General features: G+C 37.2%; 1 protein-coding gene across 1 annotated transcript in view; it reads right to left on the bottom strand.

Annotated features, from left to right (window-relative positions):
• LOC122810527 overlaps positions 1 to 20,884 on the bottom strand; it is a 142,971-nt gene that overhangs the window by 96,025 nt on the left and 26,062 nt on the right. The window contains exon 2 of the mRNA XM_044082109.1: positions 16,264 to 16,279. Coding sequence (XP_043938044.1) covers positions 16,264 to 16,279 — 16 coding nt within the window. The remainder of the gene's footprint in view (positions 1 to 16,263; positions 16,280 to 20,884) is intronic.

The raw sequence follows: 20,884 nt of genomic DNA, 5'->3' as shown, positions 1-20,884 counted from the left end.
TTTCCAAACACCTGCAGCAATTGGAGAGACCACAAAGTTTCCTTACAAAGGAAATTCAAGGTCTTTACGATCTGTCTTATGTGGACAGACTGACATCATTGTCACTTTACTCTCTGTCATACAGACTGCTTAGAGCTGACCTGTGCCTTGTATATAGAGCAATCTCAGCCATCTTTAATTTAAATGCTATACATTCGTAAGTCAAATGACACACAGGCCATTCACTCAAAGGGCCTTAACCTAGTACATATACTATCATCAACATCAACAGAACTTGCTGGACAGACAGATTTGTCTCACAGAGGTTGCCCCACCTTTGAAACAAGCATCCTATTCATGTTAAACAAAGTCCCTAATTGCCCCTATTTAAGCACAATTTGGACGACTGGGTGGGTAACCAGAAATTCACTCTGGGGGTTCCACCTCTGTCCCTCTTGAACAGGGGCAGTTAGGTGCTGATTTTAGTTTCTGCTTGAACCAGACACCCTTGCGAACATGGGTTGAACTTGGCTAGACTTGTAAGAGCCCTGGGGCCGTTAGCCTAGTAACTTCCTATGATCCTATGAATAGGCTTGTATTTATTAATTTATTTTACATTTGTTGACTGTGGAAGTCTGGCTGGGGACAAATTTATACAGAAAATGTTTGAAAGTGAGTGTGTTCTTTAATATCACTGTTAACCCTGTCCAGGATTGGTTTATTCATCTTTGGGGTGGTTCCATTTTAAAGGCATGGGTCTCTGGTCTTAATCCAGTTTTAAAACAGCTAGAAACTTAAATGATGATCAGATAAACAGTTGTACTTTTAGTTATCCTGTGATAATTTTATTAGTTTTCTTTGGGACATTTAACTAGTGACTTTTAGCCATTTTAGCAGTGACAATGGTGCAACATTTAGCATACTCTTCATTGGTGCAGAAAGTTATGGGTTCCAATCCCACATCAGGTAGATTGAGTGTTGATACTGCAGTGCAGGATGGGGAGAGGGAGCCACACTCCTGAGTGTGCTGTCCTTTGGAAGAGATGTTAAACAAAGGCCTTATCTGCTTGCGTTGGCAGTAAAACAGGTGAATGTAAAAGATCACATGGCAGCTATCAAAAAAGGGTAGGGGGGTCCTTATTCCTTATTTACAGAGAACATTATTTACAAAATTACTTATTTATAAATGTACATATTTACAAAATTACACAGTTCCATACATAATTACATCCTTATACATTATGTATTGGAATTCTATTTATCTTATGCTTATCATCCTTATACAGTTTTCTTCATGATATTCACTCTTTTTTCCACAACCACCATCTTATTTTTCTTAATATTGTTGGCAATATCTATTTTCCATGGAACATAATTTCATTTAATCTCCCATTCCAAATATCCCATATTACATAGAACAACTTTATTCTTATAATATTCATATTCAATCATATTTATGTTACTACTCTCACTCTTAAATCTTCAAAACATTTTTCTTCACATAATTTTTCCCATAATTTCTTCACCCTCTTACATTTCAAAAAAGCATATTCTGTGGTTTCTTTTTCGCAAGGATATAAACATATTGTCTCACTTTTCTTTTTATACAGCATAGTACTGGTAATTTATTTATTCCCAGACTCCATAAACATCTTGATATTCTACTTTATCATTATACAATTTCATCTTTTCTTTTATAGCTTTAATCTTTTCTTCTGGTACATTTTCCACGGAGTAACACAATAATACTGTACTGTTATATTTTATACTATAATTTCAGTCTTTTTCTATCTCATTAATCTTTATCTTCCACATGTTTATTTTTTCTTGATAATTTTCCATTTCTTTATTAAAACATTTTTCTTTATATTTCTTATTATTTCCCTAAAATGTCCATATTTATATTTAAACAGTTTTACTACTAGTTTTTCATTTTCATCATTTATTCACTTCAGTACTTTATACAATTTTAAAGAGCCTGCAAATACCATTGGATTTAATAATCATAGTCCTCTTTCATCATTATTCATATACAAAACTCTATATCTCTGAAAAAACAAAAACAAAAAAAAATCTTGTTTTTTTCCCACTTTTCTGAGATTTAAAAAAGTTCAAGTTACAGGCTTGCTGTTCTTGAACTGCTTTGTAAGTTTCTGTGAGGCCATTTTTGCTTGGGCTAAAGGAAAGTCTCTCTGTTGATCAGTGGCAGTGATAAACATTGAGCTGCTTCCCTGCCCCCGTGGGAGTGGTTACTGACTTGAAACTGTAGTTTTATTGGCCAAAAGGGGTCATTTCTAAAACTCCTTCATCTTCCTCTCTTAAAACCTAGTTACCTCGTGGTTTTGGCATCTCTTCAGGCTTGTTGGCTGTTGGTGAAGCACCCACCAAGAGGAGAAAACGCTGAGAGAAGAAAGGAGCCACTTTTGAGATTTTAAGTATTTTTCCTCTGTTTATTTGATAAGTTTTTCTGCATAGCTGCCTAGTTTGAGCATTTTCTGGCTTGTTAAACTTGATTTCTGCATTAGTAGCTGTATTTAGAGCACAACCAAAGCTGTATACTGAATTTCCTGTTTGCACTTAATTTTAAAATCATTTTTTTCTCAAAACTTGCATATTTTCTGTCTTTGACCTAGCACTCTTGTGTGGGGTCATTTACTGCACTGTTATAACTTGATATTACTTGTGAACCTCTGCTATCTCTGAAAAAACAAAAACAAAAAAAAAATCTTGCTTTTTTCCCACTTTTCTGAGATTTAAAAAAGTTCAAGTTACAGGCTTGCTGTTCTTGAACTGCTTTGTAAGTTTCTGTGAGGCCATTTTTGCTTGGGCTAAAGGAAAGTCTCTCTGTTGATCAGTGGCAGTGATAAACATTGAGCTGCTTCCCTGCCCCCATGGGAGTGGTTACTGACTTGAAACTGTAGTTTTATTGGCTGTTTTGGGTCAATTCCTGGCTCTTTCCAGCCCCTGCTATCAAGCACGCTTTAGAGTGCTTTAGCACAATTTAGTGCGGAGTTGCCACTAGAGCAGCATCGGGCAGCGCCGGTTTAACAAGGTTAAACTTTTTCTGGCTCCATAAAGTCTGTTCTTCATTTTTTCCCTTAGAACTGCTCTACTAGTAATTTAAACAGTATATCCCTTAACTAAAAAGCGCAGCACTTGTTCCTAAAAGCTTTTACTTGTCTTAAAAGCATCTTCTTTTCAGGTTTAGCACTTCTGTATTATACAAAGTCCCTCACTAGCAAACCCCCCCCCAGGAGTACCCACTTCCTTACTAAGTCCTCTCTTATTCAGTTACACCCCTAACTTCTAAATTTCTCTAGCATGTCGAAGGGCCAGATGCTGACATCCTCTCCTGTCCAGTTGGTGAATTTGGGAATATTGAGGCAATGTTACAATTGCCTCATGTACACTGACAACCCTCTCCTCCTCCCACATAACACAAATACTTGTGAGAGATGCAGCTATTTAGCCAAACTGGAGGCTGAGCTCTCTCAACTCAGGACTGGCAAGACCAGACAGGAGGAGAAGGCAACTACACACACCACAAAACCAGTCTCACATAAAGCTATCACAACAATGAATCAAACACATAAACACACAAAGTCATACTCGCAGGCTCTGAGCAAAAATTTACCTAAACAGCAGAGGCCTCCAAAGCAGACATCCAAGCAACTGCCACCTCATGACACACCACAGGCAACACATAAACCACAAAATCAGTGTGCAAAGCAGTCACTGCCCTTAAGGTCAAATACAACACCAAACATACTTGTCATAGGTGACTCCATAGTCAGACACACTGACGTCCCACTCACCAGGCTGAACAAGGAGAGAGTCACAGTAAGCTGCCTATCGGGCGCTAGAATCCGCCACATAACACAAGCACTGGTCACTCCACAGCAAGTACAAATATGACACAGTCATTGTCCATGCTGGTGTGAACGACCTGAGATGTACCTCCCTGGACTACATGAAAAGAGACATAGAGGAGCTCTCTGATTATGTAGCCCAGGCAGGTATGACCCTGACCCTGAGCAGTATCCTTCCTTCACCAAGAATGATGTCACAACATAGAGACAAGATGATCAGCTTTAACAATTGGCTTAATTTCTGGTGTCATTCAAAGGGGATCCAGTGTCTGTCTGCCTGGGATGACATGCTTGACAAGCCACGCTGCTTCGCAAGGGACGGCTTGCACCTGTCACCCCTGGGATTCTGGATATTGGCTAAGGCTCTTGCCACCCCATAGTGCCTTTTTAGGCAAGGCTCAAATTCTAAACCTACCACCCTAGAAAACAAAAATGGGAAGAAACTAAGGGTAATGCTGCTCAATGCCAGAAGTCTAAATCTCAAAATGCACACTCTCGAGGCCCTTCTCAGTATGGAGAACATCGATGTCTGTGCTGTGACTGATACCTGGTTCAAGGCTCCTGAGAGCACCCCGGCACTATCAGGTTTTACCTCATATCATGCGTTCCGGCCGCAAAACCCGGACCACACCACAAAAGGAGGGGGTATATCCATATTCATCAAGGATACCCACACCTCCAGGTTGGTGGCAATGCACGAAGCATCGGAAACCATCCAGGTGCAATTAACCATAGGCAAAACTGCTCTACAATTTGTAGCATGCTACAGGCCACCCTCTCAAACTCAGGAACCCCACACAGCCTTCCTGAAGACACTGGAGGGTATAAATGTATCTCCAAACACCATTATATTGGGTGACTTCAACTACCCGAATATAGACTGGGAACATTACTCAAGCCCCAACTTTCTAGCCCAAAGGTTCCTGGAGTTCATAAATTCAAATGTCATGGAACAACTAGTCACCATTCCCACAAGAGGAGAAAATATACTAGATCTCATCATCACAAACATGGGGACAAAATGCTCCACACCGGAAGTATATCCCTCATTGGTGAGATCAGATCACAAACTTATCTCACTGGAAATCCACATCCCGCCCCCACCCCAAACATAAAAGACCACAGTGAAGAACTTCTCTAAAGCAAACTTCACACTACTCAAGACTGGTGTGGTATCCTTCAAGGCCCTCGAGCCAGTGGAAACCACAACCCAAGCTGTGGAAGCCCTTACAAATGCCTTCTACGAACACCTCCAGGACTGCATGGATCAGGCAATCCCTAATAAAACTAAGACTCTTTCCACCAAGGGCAAACGTCCAGTCTGTTGGACCCCAGCCATAAACAAACTTTACAATAAGAGGAGAAAGCTGTTACATGATAGAGCAAAATCCATAAAAGAGAAGACACCCTTGATCATTATTAGTAAAAAAGTACGAGCACTCATGAAATCATCCAAGGCCAAATTTGAGAGAAAAATTGCAATAGATTCAAAAGACAATCATAAGGCCTTCTTCAGCTATGTTAGAAACCTGGGTGGAAACTCCCAGATATGCACAGAATTAGTCCAAAATGATACAAAAATCACTGAACCCACAGACATTGCCAACATACTGGCAGACATGTTCAGTGCAAACTTGACCCCCCTCTCCCCCCCAAAAGGAGAGATAACTATCCCAGCAGAGTGTAGCCTCCCGGACATCTCTAATGCGCAGGTGAAAGCTGCTCTCTCTAAAGCTAAAAACACAGCATCAATGGGACCGGATGGTGTCCCAGCTGTGTGCTACATGAACTCAATGAGGAACTAAACCCGCATAAAAGGCAGCTGTTTAATCTTAGCCTTACCACAGGATACGTGCCCAAGGAGTGGCGTACGGCAACTGTGGTCCCACTCCACAAAGGCGGTACCTCTACAGACCCTGGAAATTACTGCCCCATAAGCTTAACAAGCCTGGTCTGCAAAGCTATGGAGAGGATCATAATGGAACTCATAAACAAAGACATAGGGGACTTGCAGACATTGGACCCAACCCAGTTTGGCTTTGTCAAGGGCAGATCATGCCTTTTGAACTTGGTCGACTTCTTCGAAACAGTCACCAAGGCCATTGATGAAGGAAAGGCAGTCCATACAGCTTACCTTGACCTTGCAAAAGCTTTCGACACAATACCCCACTCGGGTATTATAGAGAAACTTACCAGCTTAAATGTAAACCCATATGTCACAAGATGGGTTGCAAACTGGCTAAAGGACAGAACCCACAGGGTTAGAGTTGCTGGCGCCATGTCAGACTCCAAGCCGGCCACAAGTGGGGTCCCACAGGGCTCAGTCCTTGGCCCCCTGTTGTTCGGCATCTACTTCTCAGAAGTACAGGCAAACATAGGAGGACTATGGCTGACAAAGTTTGCAGATGACTGCAAACTGGGTGCCATAGTGGAAAGTACATCGGACACAGATATCCTTCAGAGGGGTCTCACGGAAACTGATAACTGGTGCCAGAGCCATGGCCTGAAGTTAAATGCCAAAAAATGTATAGTCATACCCTTCGGGAAAAACAAGGTAACCCCAAGCTACCATATAGGTGGCAATCCATTAAGCACAGAAGAGGTTATCAGGGACCTGGGGACCCAGGTTGACAGTGGCCTTTCTTTTGACACTCACATTGCTAAAGTGGTTAGAAATACTTTCTACATTGCCCACCTGATCATGAAGGGATTCACATCCAAATCAAGTGAGGTCATTGTTCCCCTGTACTCTTCACTTATCAGACCAATGATCGAGTACAATGCCCCATTCGGGATGTATCTCACCCGACACCTGCAGCAATTGGAGAGACCCCAAAAGTTCCTCACCAAAAGGATAAAGGGACTCCAAAATCTGTCATATGCTGCCAGACTGAAGAAACCCCAGCTCTATTCAGTCACATACCGCCTGCTCAGAGGTGACCTGTGCCTGACATACAAGGCCATGTCCAACCCAGAATTAATGGACATGCTCCACCTCAAAAAATCCAAATCTACCAGATCCACTAGAGCAAGCGACTTAAACCTTAGCACGGATATAAATAGGACATGCTGGAGGGATAGATTTGTCACCCAGAGACTCCCTATGCTGTGGAATAGAATCCCAGTCCAAGTGAGGCAGAGCACCTCGCTGGCTCTGTTCAAGAGAAATCTTGACCTGTGGATGGGAGATCGTAGGTTTACCCCGGGAATCATCTCTGTGTCACTGCTGGACAGAGGCACAACAAACTAATGGGCACAGTATTTTTTAACATAAGGGGTGGCGTAAGCCACAAAACTTTGGGCTAGGCTTATAAATGCCTTAGGGCAGATAGCCTAGTATAAACCTATGAAACCTATTTACTAGGTTTACTCTAGAACTTTTTACATATATTTTTAAATGTCCTATCCAAGTGTCTCTTTCCACTTCTGTCTAAAATTGTATATTATTTTGTCTCTTGGTAAAATGTTTTACCTACATAACAGTTCCATGGATTATCATTCTATCTCTTCATACTTGCACAGGAAATTGTCCATACCATGAGCAGTCCCAAAAATAATGTCACAAAATGTCTATTTGTTTATTAAAATGAAAGCTCTTACCTGTTGTCCTTACACACCTAAGGAAAGTATTAAAGTGTCCCATATCTCATATTAATTCAATTCCTTATTCTTTTAACTTTGTACTCTCACCATACATCTTCTTTTCATATTGTTTTCTATTCTTTTTCTTTCTTTCTGATCTCCATAATTGCTCTCCATGACTGCTTACAGCTGTTTTGAGCATTGTCCCCTTTCAGAATTGCTTCTGAATCTTCCTTTTGTATTTTCTCCATTATGTCACCCAAGGAAACATCTCCTCCTTTTTTGGATTCACTCTGGTCAATCATCTCATGAAATGCATCATTCCACAACCCTCCTGACTAGAGGGTTGTAAGAATACATCCTTTCTTTCCTGTCTCCTCCAATTCAATAACATCTCTGCTCCTTCAGTTCCTCTCTCCATTCCATTGAAAAACTGCTTCTGAATCCCATACATTTTCAGCAACATTACCCTGCAAGGTAGCATTCACCTCCACTTCATGTCAACATCATCCTCCCAGCTGCCACTGTGTTAGGAGTGGGACACGTGTTTTTACTCATTAGTTGTACAAGCAGTGAGTAGGGTGTTTTATTGATAGATATATATACATATATATATATATATATATATATATATATATATATATATATATATGTATATACATTATATAATATTTACATATTTAAATATTTGCATATTTGCATTATTTACATCTATTTAGAAATCTCTATACATTATAAACTTCAATTTAAGCATTCCCCCAACTCTTTTATCCACAACCAAAACATTATTTTTTCCAAAATCTTTGTCAAAGTCCAGTTTCCACTGCATTTAATTTAATTTAGTCTCTTGCTCCATACAGTCCATGATGCATAAAATATTACTATGTCCATTTTCTTCACTTCTTCCTGTTTACATGCACCATAATAACCAAATTCTATTATTTCCATATTTATTTGTTCAAATGTTAACAAACTTTTCACCCTATTATCTTTACATATTTCTTTTCACAAATTATTAACTCTTTCACATTTCAAAAACACATGCTCAGTAGTCTCAAACTCTCCACATTTATTACAAAGTCTATCTTGCTTCTTTTGTATGGCATACTTGCCTTAACTGGTAATTTTCTAATAGACAATCTCCATAAAAAAATCATTATATTCTTTAGTCTTTTTATAGTTATTATATCTTATCATTATGGCTTTTTTCTTATCTGTTTCTAAAGCTTTCCATGGATCAATACAATAAAATGCCTTCATAATAATTAAGAACCATTCCTTTCTATTTTTCTAACGTATTCTTTTTTATATTCCATAACAGTTTTGTTTTGGTACTCTTTCATTTATTCATTCACAATAATTTTACTTCATTTTTTAACTTCCATTCCTTCGCACAATTCTTTACATTTATAGTATAGTATAATTTCTATCAAGTTTTTATTTTCCTTCATAATTCCTTTTAATACCTTATATAAAATTAAAGATGCTGCATGTACTATTGGGCTTATTAAACCCAAACCTCCTTGCTCTTCTATCATATACAGAATCCCTCTTTTGATTGGATTCAGTGTATGGCCCCATTTAAAAGAGAATATAATCATTAATTCCTTTTCATAATTAATAGGAATCATATAGATGTTACCAACATAAGCATTTTTTTCCTATTACCACGGTGTTCAACAAGTGTGCTTTTTTCTATATAAAAATTTATATCATTTCCAAAAATTAGTCATATCCTTTATGTCTTTGAGTACATTATCCCATTGTTGTTTTCTGTATTCATTGCTTCCAAATGTTATTGCTATTATATCTATATATTTTTCATTGAAAGCAACATTTCCTATCATACCTTCAAAAAGATCCTTTACTTTTCTCCTTATTTACACTTAAACCATTTTTTTTAATTTATACTTAATTTTTCATTTACTTTTTCCATCTATACTTTATTTTTAACAATTAATACAATATCATCTGCAGAATTATGCATTAATGGCAATTGTACTTCCTTGCTTATATTGAATCCACCACTACTTAACATTTTATTAATTTCCTTTACTATTACATTCATAACCAATGAGAAAATTACACTACTAGCTGGGTAGCCCTGCTTTATTCTACATTCTATTTTTATTTCTTCCCTAGTCCAGCCATTTACATTTAGTTTCACATAGTTCCTTTCATAAATAGATTTTATTACTTGTAATATTTTTGCTTACATTATATGCCTGCAAAATTCACAATAATGATTTATATTGAATATTTTCATAAGTTTACTTATTTCCCCTATCATAACCTTCACTTCTACATTTTTATTTATGATATCAAGAATTATTTCTCTTTTCATCCATAATAACTCTTGACTTCCTTTTCCTTTTGTAACAAATATATTTTGGTCATATATTCTACCCATTTTTTCTGCAACCTTTTTGTTATTATTCTCATAAAAAGTTTATAATCTGTATTCTTCAAAGTTATAGATCTCCAATTTTTTATCTCCTCTTTATTTCCTTTTTTTAAATATAATTATTATAACTCCTGCACATATCTGTTTCTCTTTAATTCCATTTTCTAACCATTCATTCATAACTTCTATAAAATTATTTTTTGCCACTCTTTCATTTCTTTATACATACTATATTCCGTTCCATTAAGTCCTGTTGCAGAATTCGTGCTAATATCTTTTAGAATTTCATCCAATTCTTTCACTGTTAGTTCTGAATACTCATCTTCCTTATTTAATTCTTCACCTTTATAAATTTGTTCTATGTTTTCTTCTCTCTTAAATAATTCCAACACATATTTAATTATTTTGTATATTCCTTTTTGCTGTCTTATTTGCTTACTTCCTTATTTTTTAATTATCTTATTATTTTTCCTTCTTTTATTATTTTGCTCAAATGGGGTGCTACCTCTTCTTTCTTTCTTTCCTTGTAGACAATATTTTTGCTTATATAACGTGAATTTTAATTTGATTCATCTTATATATTTCTCTTTCTTTTTCATAAAATGATTTTTTATATAATAAGTCTTTAAATGTTTCTTGACTTAATATTTTTTTTCTTTTCTTCTTTTCTTCCTTATACATTCTAAAATACTTTTAAAAAATATTTTTCTTTAAAATTAAGCTGCCAAACAGTCCAATTCTCATAAAACGCCCTCATAGTCGTATGATGTTTCCATAATTTCACAAGTTTTTTCTCTTCTAAATCCAATTATTTTTTATTAATTATCTTTATTCCTTTTCTCATTCTTATATATTCTTTAGTTTCCTGTACTTTAACCCATATTGCCACATGATCTGAAAATCCAGCATGCTCCATTCATTTTTTACAACTTTTAAACTATCCTGTATTAAAAAATAATTAATTTCTGTCCTAATTTTATTCTTTTTATAGGTCCAGTGGTTATTCTCCCATACACTTAACTTTCCACTTCTCATAATTTCTTTAGCCATTTTAACATCACAATTGCCCTTACTTTCCTTTAAATTACAATTAAAATCATGCACCACTGTAATGTACATCTTTACACAAACATATTCAAGAATATTCTTAACCATTATTTTTCACTCTCTTTTTTACATATGTATATAAAGCTATAATTCTATACACATATTTTTCCATCTCACATCTATTACCGTAGTTTGTCATAGTTCCACTATGGTTACATTTAATATTTTAATGCTTTCTTGTCATAATATATATATAAGTTGTAAAAAATGAATGGAGTATATATGTGTGTGTGTGTGAGCGTGTGTCCGAGCATGTTTCTTTCCCCATGTTCCAAACTACCACACCATTCCAAAGTTTTTCAGTTTGTGTTCTTTCTTCCTTTGTTAATAATCTGATACTTTCTAAAACAATAATATGTGCATGTACTGCAGCACACCAGTGTAATATATCTATTTTTCATACTGTTTACATTTAAAGCTAATATTTTTAGCTTTTAAAAACAGTTAGTATAAAAAACATTTATCCATTTCCTTTCTTATTTTCTCAAAGCATTGTTTTTTAATTTTCTTTTCCTTTCTTTAACTCTTTTCCCTATTGAATTCTTTTTATTTCTTACTGTGTACCAACCAGCTCCTTCTGCACTTGTCTCCTTTGTTTCTTTTTCCTTATTACTTTTTTAGCTTCATGTATAATGTCTTTATAAGTTACATCTTTTTACATTTTCATGTATAACACATTCTTCTATCTCTTTCTCCTGTATAACTTCATTTTCATTTTTCTTGCACATTCGTTTCACATTCTAGCCATGAATGGCCGGTATTACCACATTTTTTGCACTTTAAATCATATTATATTTTATTTACATTTTGCTCTGTTTTACCATGTAAATAACATCTTATTTTATCACATTCATTGACTAAATGATCATTTTTTTCCACAAGAATAATGAGTGTTTGGTTGACCCCTGAATTTCACAAAATTCCTATTACCGTGAGCATCAGTAATACTAGGTGCATGCATAACATTATCATTTTCCATTTTCAGTATTACTCCACATTCCCATAACCCAGTCCATAATCCAGTTTCATCATATATTTTTGTAGTATCCATTACTTCTTTCCATATAGTTAACAAATGTTCTTTCAGTTCTTTTGCTTCAACTTCAGTTCTAAACTGGATCATTATTCTTTTTTGTTTGTCTGTAAAAAGCTTGCATGACATATTCTGACCATGGATAAATATTTTCTTTGTTCATATGCACCCAAATAATTTTCCATGACCTGCCCAGTCTCAAATATCAAGTCAAAAAAAGTCTCTCTATTAATTAAAATTAATGCTCTTACCTCTTTTGCTTTGACACCCAGAGGTGCTATGACAGAGTTCCAAACCTTATACCTGTCCAAACCTTCTTCTTTTTTACAGCTCGCACATACTGTATACTTCTTTTTGTTTCTTTTTATTTCTTTATTTCTTCTTTGCTCCTTTTCCCACAGTTTGTGCATAAGTTTTTGTCTCTTAAACTTTTTCTGGCACAGTCTCTTCTTTTCCTTTTTCTTCTTTATTTTCTCCATGATGTCACTCCATGAAATTGGTACTCCACTTTCTGGTTCACTTTGATTTACCATTTTTTCCAAATAATCATCCAAAAACCTGATTGGAGGGTTGTAATTATGCATTTCTCAGAGGTAACTGTCTCGGTTTCAAACAATCTCCTCTGAAAGTTTTCCTCTGAATCCATCTCTGTTACAGATACAATCTCCTTTTCTTCTAATATCAGTGTATTTTCTGCACTTACAGCATCAGAAAAAAAACTTCTGGTAGCGATTCTGTCATTTCAACTACATTTTCATCAACCTTCACTTCATTTTCAGCCAATGCTGAATAAGCCATATTTTCTTCCTGTTCGTTCTGCCTACCTCTGCACCTGGACAGGAAACAGGAAGTCAGGATGTGTAACACACAAATCATTCCCCCTGACCACTAAGAGTATGGGAAGTTACTTGATGCCCTGGCCATATTCCTCTGGTAGTATAAATACCACCTCAGGTCTCCCTATAAAAGAGGCTACAAGCCTAGCTCTACTAACCTGTCAAGAAAAGGACAAATAAATAAAAATAAACATTTTCAAACTGTATTAACATTTAGGTAAGAACAAAAAATAAAAAAATTGATTAGGATAAAGTAGATATTACTGTACTCTAGAAATGTTAAATAGTGCCGTAGAGCAGTCCATTTAATATTAATGGAAAAATGTTCAGGTATAGAAATTATTATAATTGGCAAGCGTCTATTGTTATTATGTCATTCGTTGTACTTGTGAAGTTAAATAGTGGTACATTGACCAAACAAGAAGGAAAATTAAGTTAAGAATTCAGGAACATTTTTCAGATGTTGGAAATTTAAAAACATGTCAGCTGTACATGCTTATGAATAACATGAAGGGAAAATGAGTAGTTTTAAATTTGTAGTTTTGGCCAATATCGCTACTAGCAGGGGTGGTAATTGTCAATTAATCAATTGGAATGAAAGTTTATTTTGAAATTTAATGCAATGATTCCAAAGGGTTTAAACACAGCAGTTAATTGGCAGTGTTTGATTTGAGATGTTGCTTAATTAATTAATGGATTAATTAATGTTAAATAAGCCAAAGCACTTGCTTGTATTAAAAGCTATTTATCTTTGTGTGTGTGTGTGTGTGTGTGTGTGTGTGTGTGTGTGTGTATGTGTCTGTTTTGTGTTTGTCTTTTAAGTACTCAGAACAATTTTGATCACTTGATTAGCTCATTGTGGCATCTTTTGTTAAAAATTTTGCCAAAATCTTGTATGTTATAGTGTCTATTGGTGTCCAGTAGTAAAATATGCTAACATTTAAAATAACACCAAGAAAACATAAAAGATGTAGTTGATTTCCCTTATAACATTTTAATTTCAACAAAATACTGTTTATTTAGAGGTCTATTGAGCCAAAAGTAAAAAGGTCACAGTCCTTTTGTATTGCTTCTTCAGATCTAAACCAAATAATGCTATAGATAACATAAGTCACAGTAGGTCTAAATAATCTAGAAGTTCATCACTTTTCCTTTCCTCATAGTATGTAGATAAACTGAGTCAGTTCCCCTGAGAAAATACAGAAAAGACTTTTCAATATGGGGATGCCATATTGTCAGGGGGTTAGTGGTTCTAGGACCTGATCCAAAGTGAGATGCAATTAACAAATTTTTCAAAAGTCAGTAGACTTGGTTTATTACCGTCCCTATAATTTGTGAGGAAATTATGCCATGAGATCAGAGGTCCATGGTTTAGGTATCTCAGATGGGGGTGCTCCTAAAATCTCACAGAGAGAATATGACCCTGTGGAGGTAGTAAAAGTAGAAACTGTAAGGATTTAGCCAGTAGTTCCTGTGTGTGAATATCTAATATGATCAGACTGGCCAAAGATTGGGTGAGAGCAAATTATTGAGCCATGTTGCAGAGGGTGGCGGGTGTAGGACAGAGGCGTGCATAGTACTTGTGGATTGGAGACAGACTGCTACAGAAGACACTGAGACTGATGACTGAAGTATTTAGGGAGACATTTGGAAGTGAGATTACCCAGTAGCTAGTCTAGTAGTCCATAATGAACTAGGTTGCTCAAGAAGGATGAATATTGGTGATTTGTCTGTTGACTACTACTTAGCTACTACCTAGCTACTACTAGTTCTGGTCTCACAATACCTTCTCACTGCTGAGAATCAATGATCCTTTGCTTCTTCTAGCCAGAAACAAAACAGTAGCACTAATACCAAGCTGAGAAGCAGGCAACAGACATTATGGTGATTAGCAGTGTCATGCCAGATGCTGAAGGGGTTTATCAGGTTGTTGTAGCCTTCTCCTGGTAGATTCCCTAGATAGCAATCAGACCAATCAAGAAAGTTCCACACTCATGCACTGCCTAATCACAGATGGTCAGGAATGTATGTCCCTCTGCTACTTCTGTCACCATGAGCAAAAATAGAAGCTCTAATCCCAAGATATTTACTGAGCAGCTCTTTAGTGATGAGTCAGCTTGCATCAGATTTTGCAGATTTTAAAAGTAAGATGGAAAAATGGTTCAATATTTTAAGGACTGAAGTGTGTATTAAGGAGTTAGGAAGATATGAAAGACACAGATAACCTACGTTTTATTTTATTTATTTATTTTACATTTGTTTACCAGAAAAATCTGACTGGACACAGGTCCTTTTTCAGCTGAGGCCCAGGGAGAAAATCTCCAGTAATAACATGTGTGAAAATTACAAATACATATACCAAGAATATCAGTATGAAAATACAAATGCATGTACCCGGCATAGCAAATACATAACCGGTAAGAAAGAATCAGTAGAAAAGCATTAACGTATGTGGGATAACAGTGAATAAGGTTAGGGATTTATACAGAGGTAGACATAAGTCTGTTACATGGATTTGTTAGTGAGACTGAGATGTAAAAGGAATAATCTCTATAGTTGGAAGTATTCACATGAGCATTCAAAAGAAGTGCATTAACTACAGTGAAAGAGGCAGTTAACAGTGATAATTAAGCTAGTAGAGAGAGTAAAAGAGGTCTATCCAGGTGGGTTACAAGATGGAGTAAATGGAGGCTGTCAGCCTTCTGTATCTATGGAATGCAGAGGGAGGGCAAATTAAATCACTTAAATGTGTGACTTCACAAGATAAGGTTTTGCTTACTGACATGAGCAAATGAAAAATGAAAAGAAATACTGAAATAAAAGGAGTTTCTGATATGTCTATTTAGCATCATAGCTGCATTATAAGTCCTCGTGAGTGAAGATATCACAGAAGAGCTATCCAACCCAGTAAATAAAGGCAAGTTAAGCAAAGACAGTTTGTTCACATACCCAATGGCTATTTATAATTTACATCAATAGGATTGTTTACAAAATGGGAGAAAATTTGTTTTGGAGCAAAACATATGCATCTATGGGGTATGGAGATGATTTGTTGATACTAGCCACATTTTAATCAATCTTGAATAAACAAAGGAAAGATATTTAGACAAAAACATGAAAGTACTAAAATGGCCATTTAGTGTGGTGATATCTGAGTTAGTATTGCACTTGTGTTATGAAGTGAACTAAGTGGATAACATAATTTAGGCAGTGAATATCACAACCTCCACCACACACCGAAACACCAGTCAACCAAGTTGGTAGCGAAACATCAGGAACAAAACAAAACCTAGTTGAAATGAGCAAAACTTTTTAAGACTAAGCGCTTTCACCTTACAAGGCATCAACAGAGTCAAGTAGTAAATGCACCCAACCTCAATTTATACAAAAAACATTTGCAATTGCATAGAAACTAATTAAAAATCCAACCAATGAGCCTTCAACATTAATTACCATCCTCGTAATTCATCTAATAAAATTCAATAATAATTAATCAAAAAGAATTTTTTACAGGTTTCATTTAACCTAAAAGAGTAAAATAAAATAATGTCAATGAAAACATAAAATGAAAAATATATAAAAAAAATATATGTATGAATAGATGTAAAAACACACTTAAACAAAAATAGTTATATAATGGCATGTATTCATAAAAAATTACACTACAAAACTTACAAAATTTGTGATCTATGTATTAGAAGTGGCTTGACAGAGATAAAGTCATTAAGACCAGGGTACTTCATTGCATTCAATCTTAACTGCCATTCTGTCTCCTTCAACGCCACCCTATTCTTTACATAACCACCTTTTTCAGCATAAACACGATCAATAACAAAAAAGACAAATTTCTTAAAATTATTACATTTTAAACTATGAAGGTACAAAGCGTTGTGAATGTCTTTATTTTTAATAGATCTAAGGTGCTCAAGAATCCTATCTCTAAGTCTACGTGTTGTCATTCCGACATAAAATGCCTCGCAGGATGAACAAATGGCCACATATACCAAATTCCTGGAATTACAGTTACAGATTCCTGGACATGGTAAGGTCTATTGAAAACCTGGGATGACTACATAGGGGCCATCAGCAATGAATCTACAACTTTTACACCTCCCACATTTACCCATCCTAGATCTAGTATGTGGCTTACTCTTTTCCAAAATCACCTTCAAATTTTCACCCCTGCTATAAACTATCATGAGTTCTTCACCCACCACCGCCTTTAAGTCATTATTCAAACAATGATCCCAGACACTCCTTAGCACCGCACACAACTCAGAAGATTTATCATTGTACTTCATTATAAAACAAGGTCCCTTTCTGCTGTTGATATTCGTCACCACAGTAAATTGTGAGGCCTCAACCTCCAATAAATCGTCACCCTTCAAATGGTGAAGGTGAAAGCGCTTAATCTTATATTAAAAAGTTTTGCTCATTTCAACTAGGTTTTGTTTTGTTCCTGATGTTTCGCTACCAACTTGGTTGACTGGTGTTTCGGTGTGTAGTGGCTGGTGTGCTATTGTTTTACGTCTAGTTACCCTTTGTTGGGTAGGTTCTCTGGAATATCACAACCTCCATACTGCAAAGTTTCTTCTTGGTTTGTTTTGGACCCAGTGTAGGTTGCATACTGTATTTTTCTGAGACTTTGAGGGATACCATGGAGTTCTCTTTTTGTATTTTGAAGATATCCAAACCAATTTTCCAGAAGTGTGATTGACCAAATTACACATACTGGAGTTCTGAAAACAGCTTCAAGCTATATGCAAAAAGGTGCAACATAGCAGTGTTCAGCAAAAAAGGTTTTCCCACATCATATGTTATGACTGCAGTTCCTTTTCAGACATACATATTCATAAGAAACCAGAGTACTTATGTGGACAACTCTCTTTCTCTGCCTCATTTAATCATTGTGTTTTACCACATTCAGGAAATCTTCCTGCCCATACAAATTCCAAAGGGAAATCTTCATGAACCAAATAAGTCTTACTACCACTGCATTCTTCCCTTATCAGGCCCATCACTGAATACAGTACCCTGTTTGGTATGTACAAACCTTACTGCCACCGCACTCTTCCCTTATCAGGCCCATCACTGAATACAGTACCTTGTTTGGTATGTACAAACCTTACTGCCACTGCACTCTTCCTTTATCAGGCCCATCACTGAATACAGTACCTTGTTTGGTATGTACAAACATTACTGCCACTGCACTCTTCCTTTATCAGGCCCATCACTGAATACAGCACTCTGTTTGGTATGTACAAACCTTTCTGCCACTGCACTCTTCCCTTATCAGGCCCATCACTGAATACAGTACCTTGTTTGGTATGTACAAACCTTACTGCCACTGCACTCTTCCCTTATCAGGCCCATCACTGAATACAGTACCCTGTTAGGTATGTACAAACCTTACTTCCACTGCACTCTTCACTTATCAGGCCCATCACTGAATACAGTACCCTGTTTGGTATGTACAAACCTTACTACCACTGCACTCTTCCCTTATCAGGCCCCTCACTGAATACAGTACCCTGTTTGGTATGTACAAACCTTACTGCCACTGCACTCTTCCCTTATCAGGCCCATCACTGAATACAGTACCTTGTTTGGTATGTACAAACCTTACTGCCACTGCACTCTTCCTTTATCAGGCCCATCACTGAATACAGCACTCTTGTTTGGTATGTACAAACATTACTGCCACTGCACTCTTCCTTTATCAGGCCCATCACTGAATACAGCACTCTGTTTGGTATGTACAAACCTTTCTGCCACTGCACTCTTCCCTTATCAGGCCCATCACTGAATACAGTACCTTGTTTGGTATGTACAAACCTTACTGCCACTGCACTCTTCCCTTATCAGGCCCATCACTGAATACAGTACCCTGTTAGGTATGTACAAACCTTACTTCCACTGCACTCTTCACTTATCAGGCCCATCACTGAATACAGTACCCTGTTTGGTATGTACAAACCTTACTACCACTGCACTCTTCCCTTATCAGGCCCATCACTGAATACAGTACCCTGTTTGGTATGTACAAACCTTACTGCCACCGCACTCTTCCCTTATCAGGCCCATCACTGAATACAGTACCTTGTCTGGTATGTACAAACCTTACTGCCACTGCACTCTTCACTTATCAGGCCCATCACTGAATACAGTACCTTGTTTGGTATGTACAAACCTTACTGCCACCTCACTCTTCCTTTATCAGGCCCATCACTGAATACAGTACCTTGTTTGGTATGTAGAAACCTTACTTCCACTGCACTCTTCCCTTATCAGGCCCATCACTGAATACAGTACCCTGTTAGGTATATACAAACCTTACTGCCACTGCACTCTTCCCTTATCAGGCCCATCACTGAATACAGCACCTTGTTTGGTATGTACAAACCTTACTGCCACTGCACTCTTCCTTTATCAGGCCCATCACTGAATACAGTACCTTGTTTAGTATGTACAAACCTTACTGCCACTGCACTCTTCACTTATCAGGCCCATCACTGAATACAGTACCTTGTTTGGTATGTACAAACCTTACTGCCACCGCACTCTTCCTTTATCAGGCCCATCACTGAATACAGTACCTTGTTTGGTATGTACAAACCTTACTGCCACTGCAATCTTCACTTATCAGGCCCATCACTGAATACAGTACCTTGTTTGGTATGTACAAACCTTACTGCCACCGCACTCTTCCTTTATCAGGCCCATCACTAAATACAGTACCCTGTTAGGTATATACAAATCTTACTGCCACTGCACTCTTCCCTTATCAGGCCCATCACTGAATACAGTACCTTGTTTGGTATGTACAAACCTTACTGCCACCGCACTCTTCCCTTATCAGGCCCATCACTGAATACAGTACCTTGTTTGGTATGTACAAACCTTACTGCCACTGCACTCTTCCTTTATCAGGCCCATCACTGAATACAGCACCCTGTTTGGTATGTACAAACCTTACTGCCACTGCACTCTTCCTTTATCAGGCCCATCACTGAATACAGCACCCTGTTTGGTATGTACAAACCTTACTGCCACTGCACTCTTCCCTTATCAGGCCCATCACTGAATACAGTACCTTGTTTGGTATGTACAAATCTTACTGCCACTGCACTCTTCCTTTATCAGGCCCATCACTGAATACAGCACTCTGTTTGGTATGTACAAACCTTACTGCCACTGCACTCTTCCCTTATCAGGCCCATCACTGAAAACAGTACCCTGTTTGGTATGTACAAGCCCAAGCATATTGTTCAATTGGAAAGGACCCAACATTTTGTAACCAAGAGGATTAAAGACCTTAAATCCAGCAACTATCCTGCTAGATTAACAGGGCACTGTACACTCAGTAGCCTACTCTCTGCTCTGAGGTAACCTTTATCTCACTTTTTCAGCCATGGCAAGCCCAGTCCTATTTGATTTTCAATGTATTTGCAGAATCAGTGTCTCTACAAACACTTGCATTAGGGACCTAAATCTACACCAACAACTGAACAAGATGCACTGGAAGGATAGGCTCTTAACTCTACGTATATCCAGCCTATGGAATAAGATACCACTGCAGGTGAAACAGACTACTACTTATAGACTCATGTTTACTACGCAAATGACCACAAGGTCATTTTTAAGTCTAGCCATGTATCCCTAATCTCTGACAAGTTCTGGTACCCTTGGTAGATGCTTGGGAGATGGAACATTTACAGTCTTCCTGTGTCCAACAGAGACAACAGTACCAAACCAGGGATGAATTTCCTATTCCCCATCCAATTGTCCAAGTTGCACTTGAATTGAGTTAAGACAGGAACTCTGCTTCACATGAGCAGGGAGCCTGTTCCAGATAAGGGGTAGTATTTGGGATACATACCTGTGTCTCCAGCAGGTCCTATTTATATCACAAGCAAGGTTTAAGTCTTTAGAATGGGTAATTTTTGTGCTGTTTGTTTTGTGGATATGCAGGAGGTCCATTCAAATGGGGTCCAATGATACTTTGTATGCCAGGCATAGATCTCCCCCTCAACAGTCTGTAGGAGATGGAATACAGTGATTGGGCTTTGAGGTG

The sequence above is a fragment of the Protopterus annectens genome, chromosome 9.part0 (assembly GCF_019279795.1).
Source record: "Protopterus annectens isolate FY-2018-M chromosome 9.part0, PAN1.0, whole genome shotgun sequence".
Taxonomy (NCBI): Eukaryota; Metazoa; Chordata; order Ceratodontiformes; family Protopteridae; genus Protopterus; species Protopterus annectens.
Note: the sequence above shows the minus strand (reverse complement) of the source record. Positions and strands in the feature narration are given on the sequence as shown.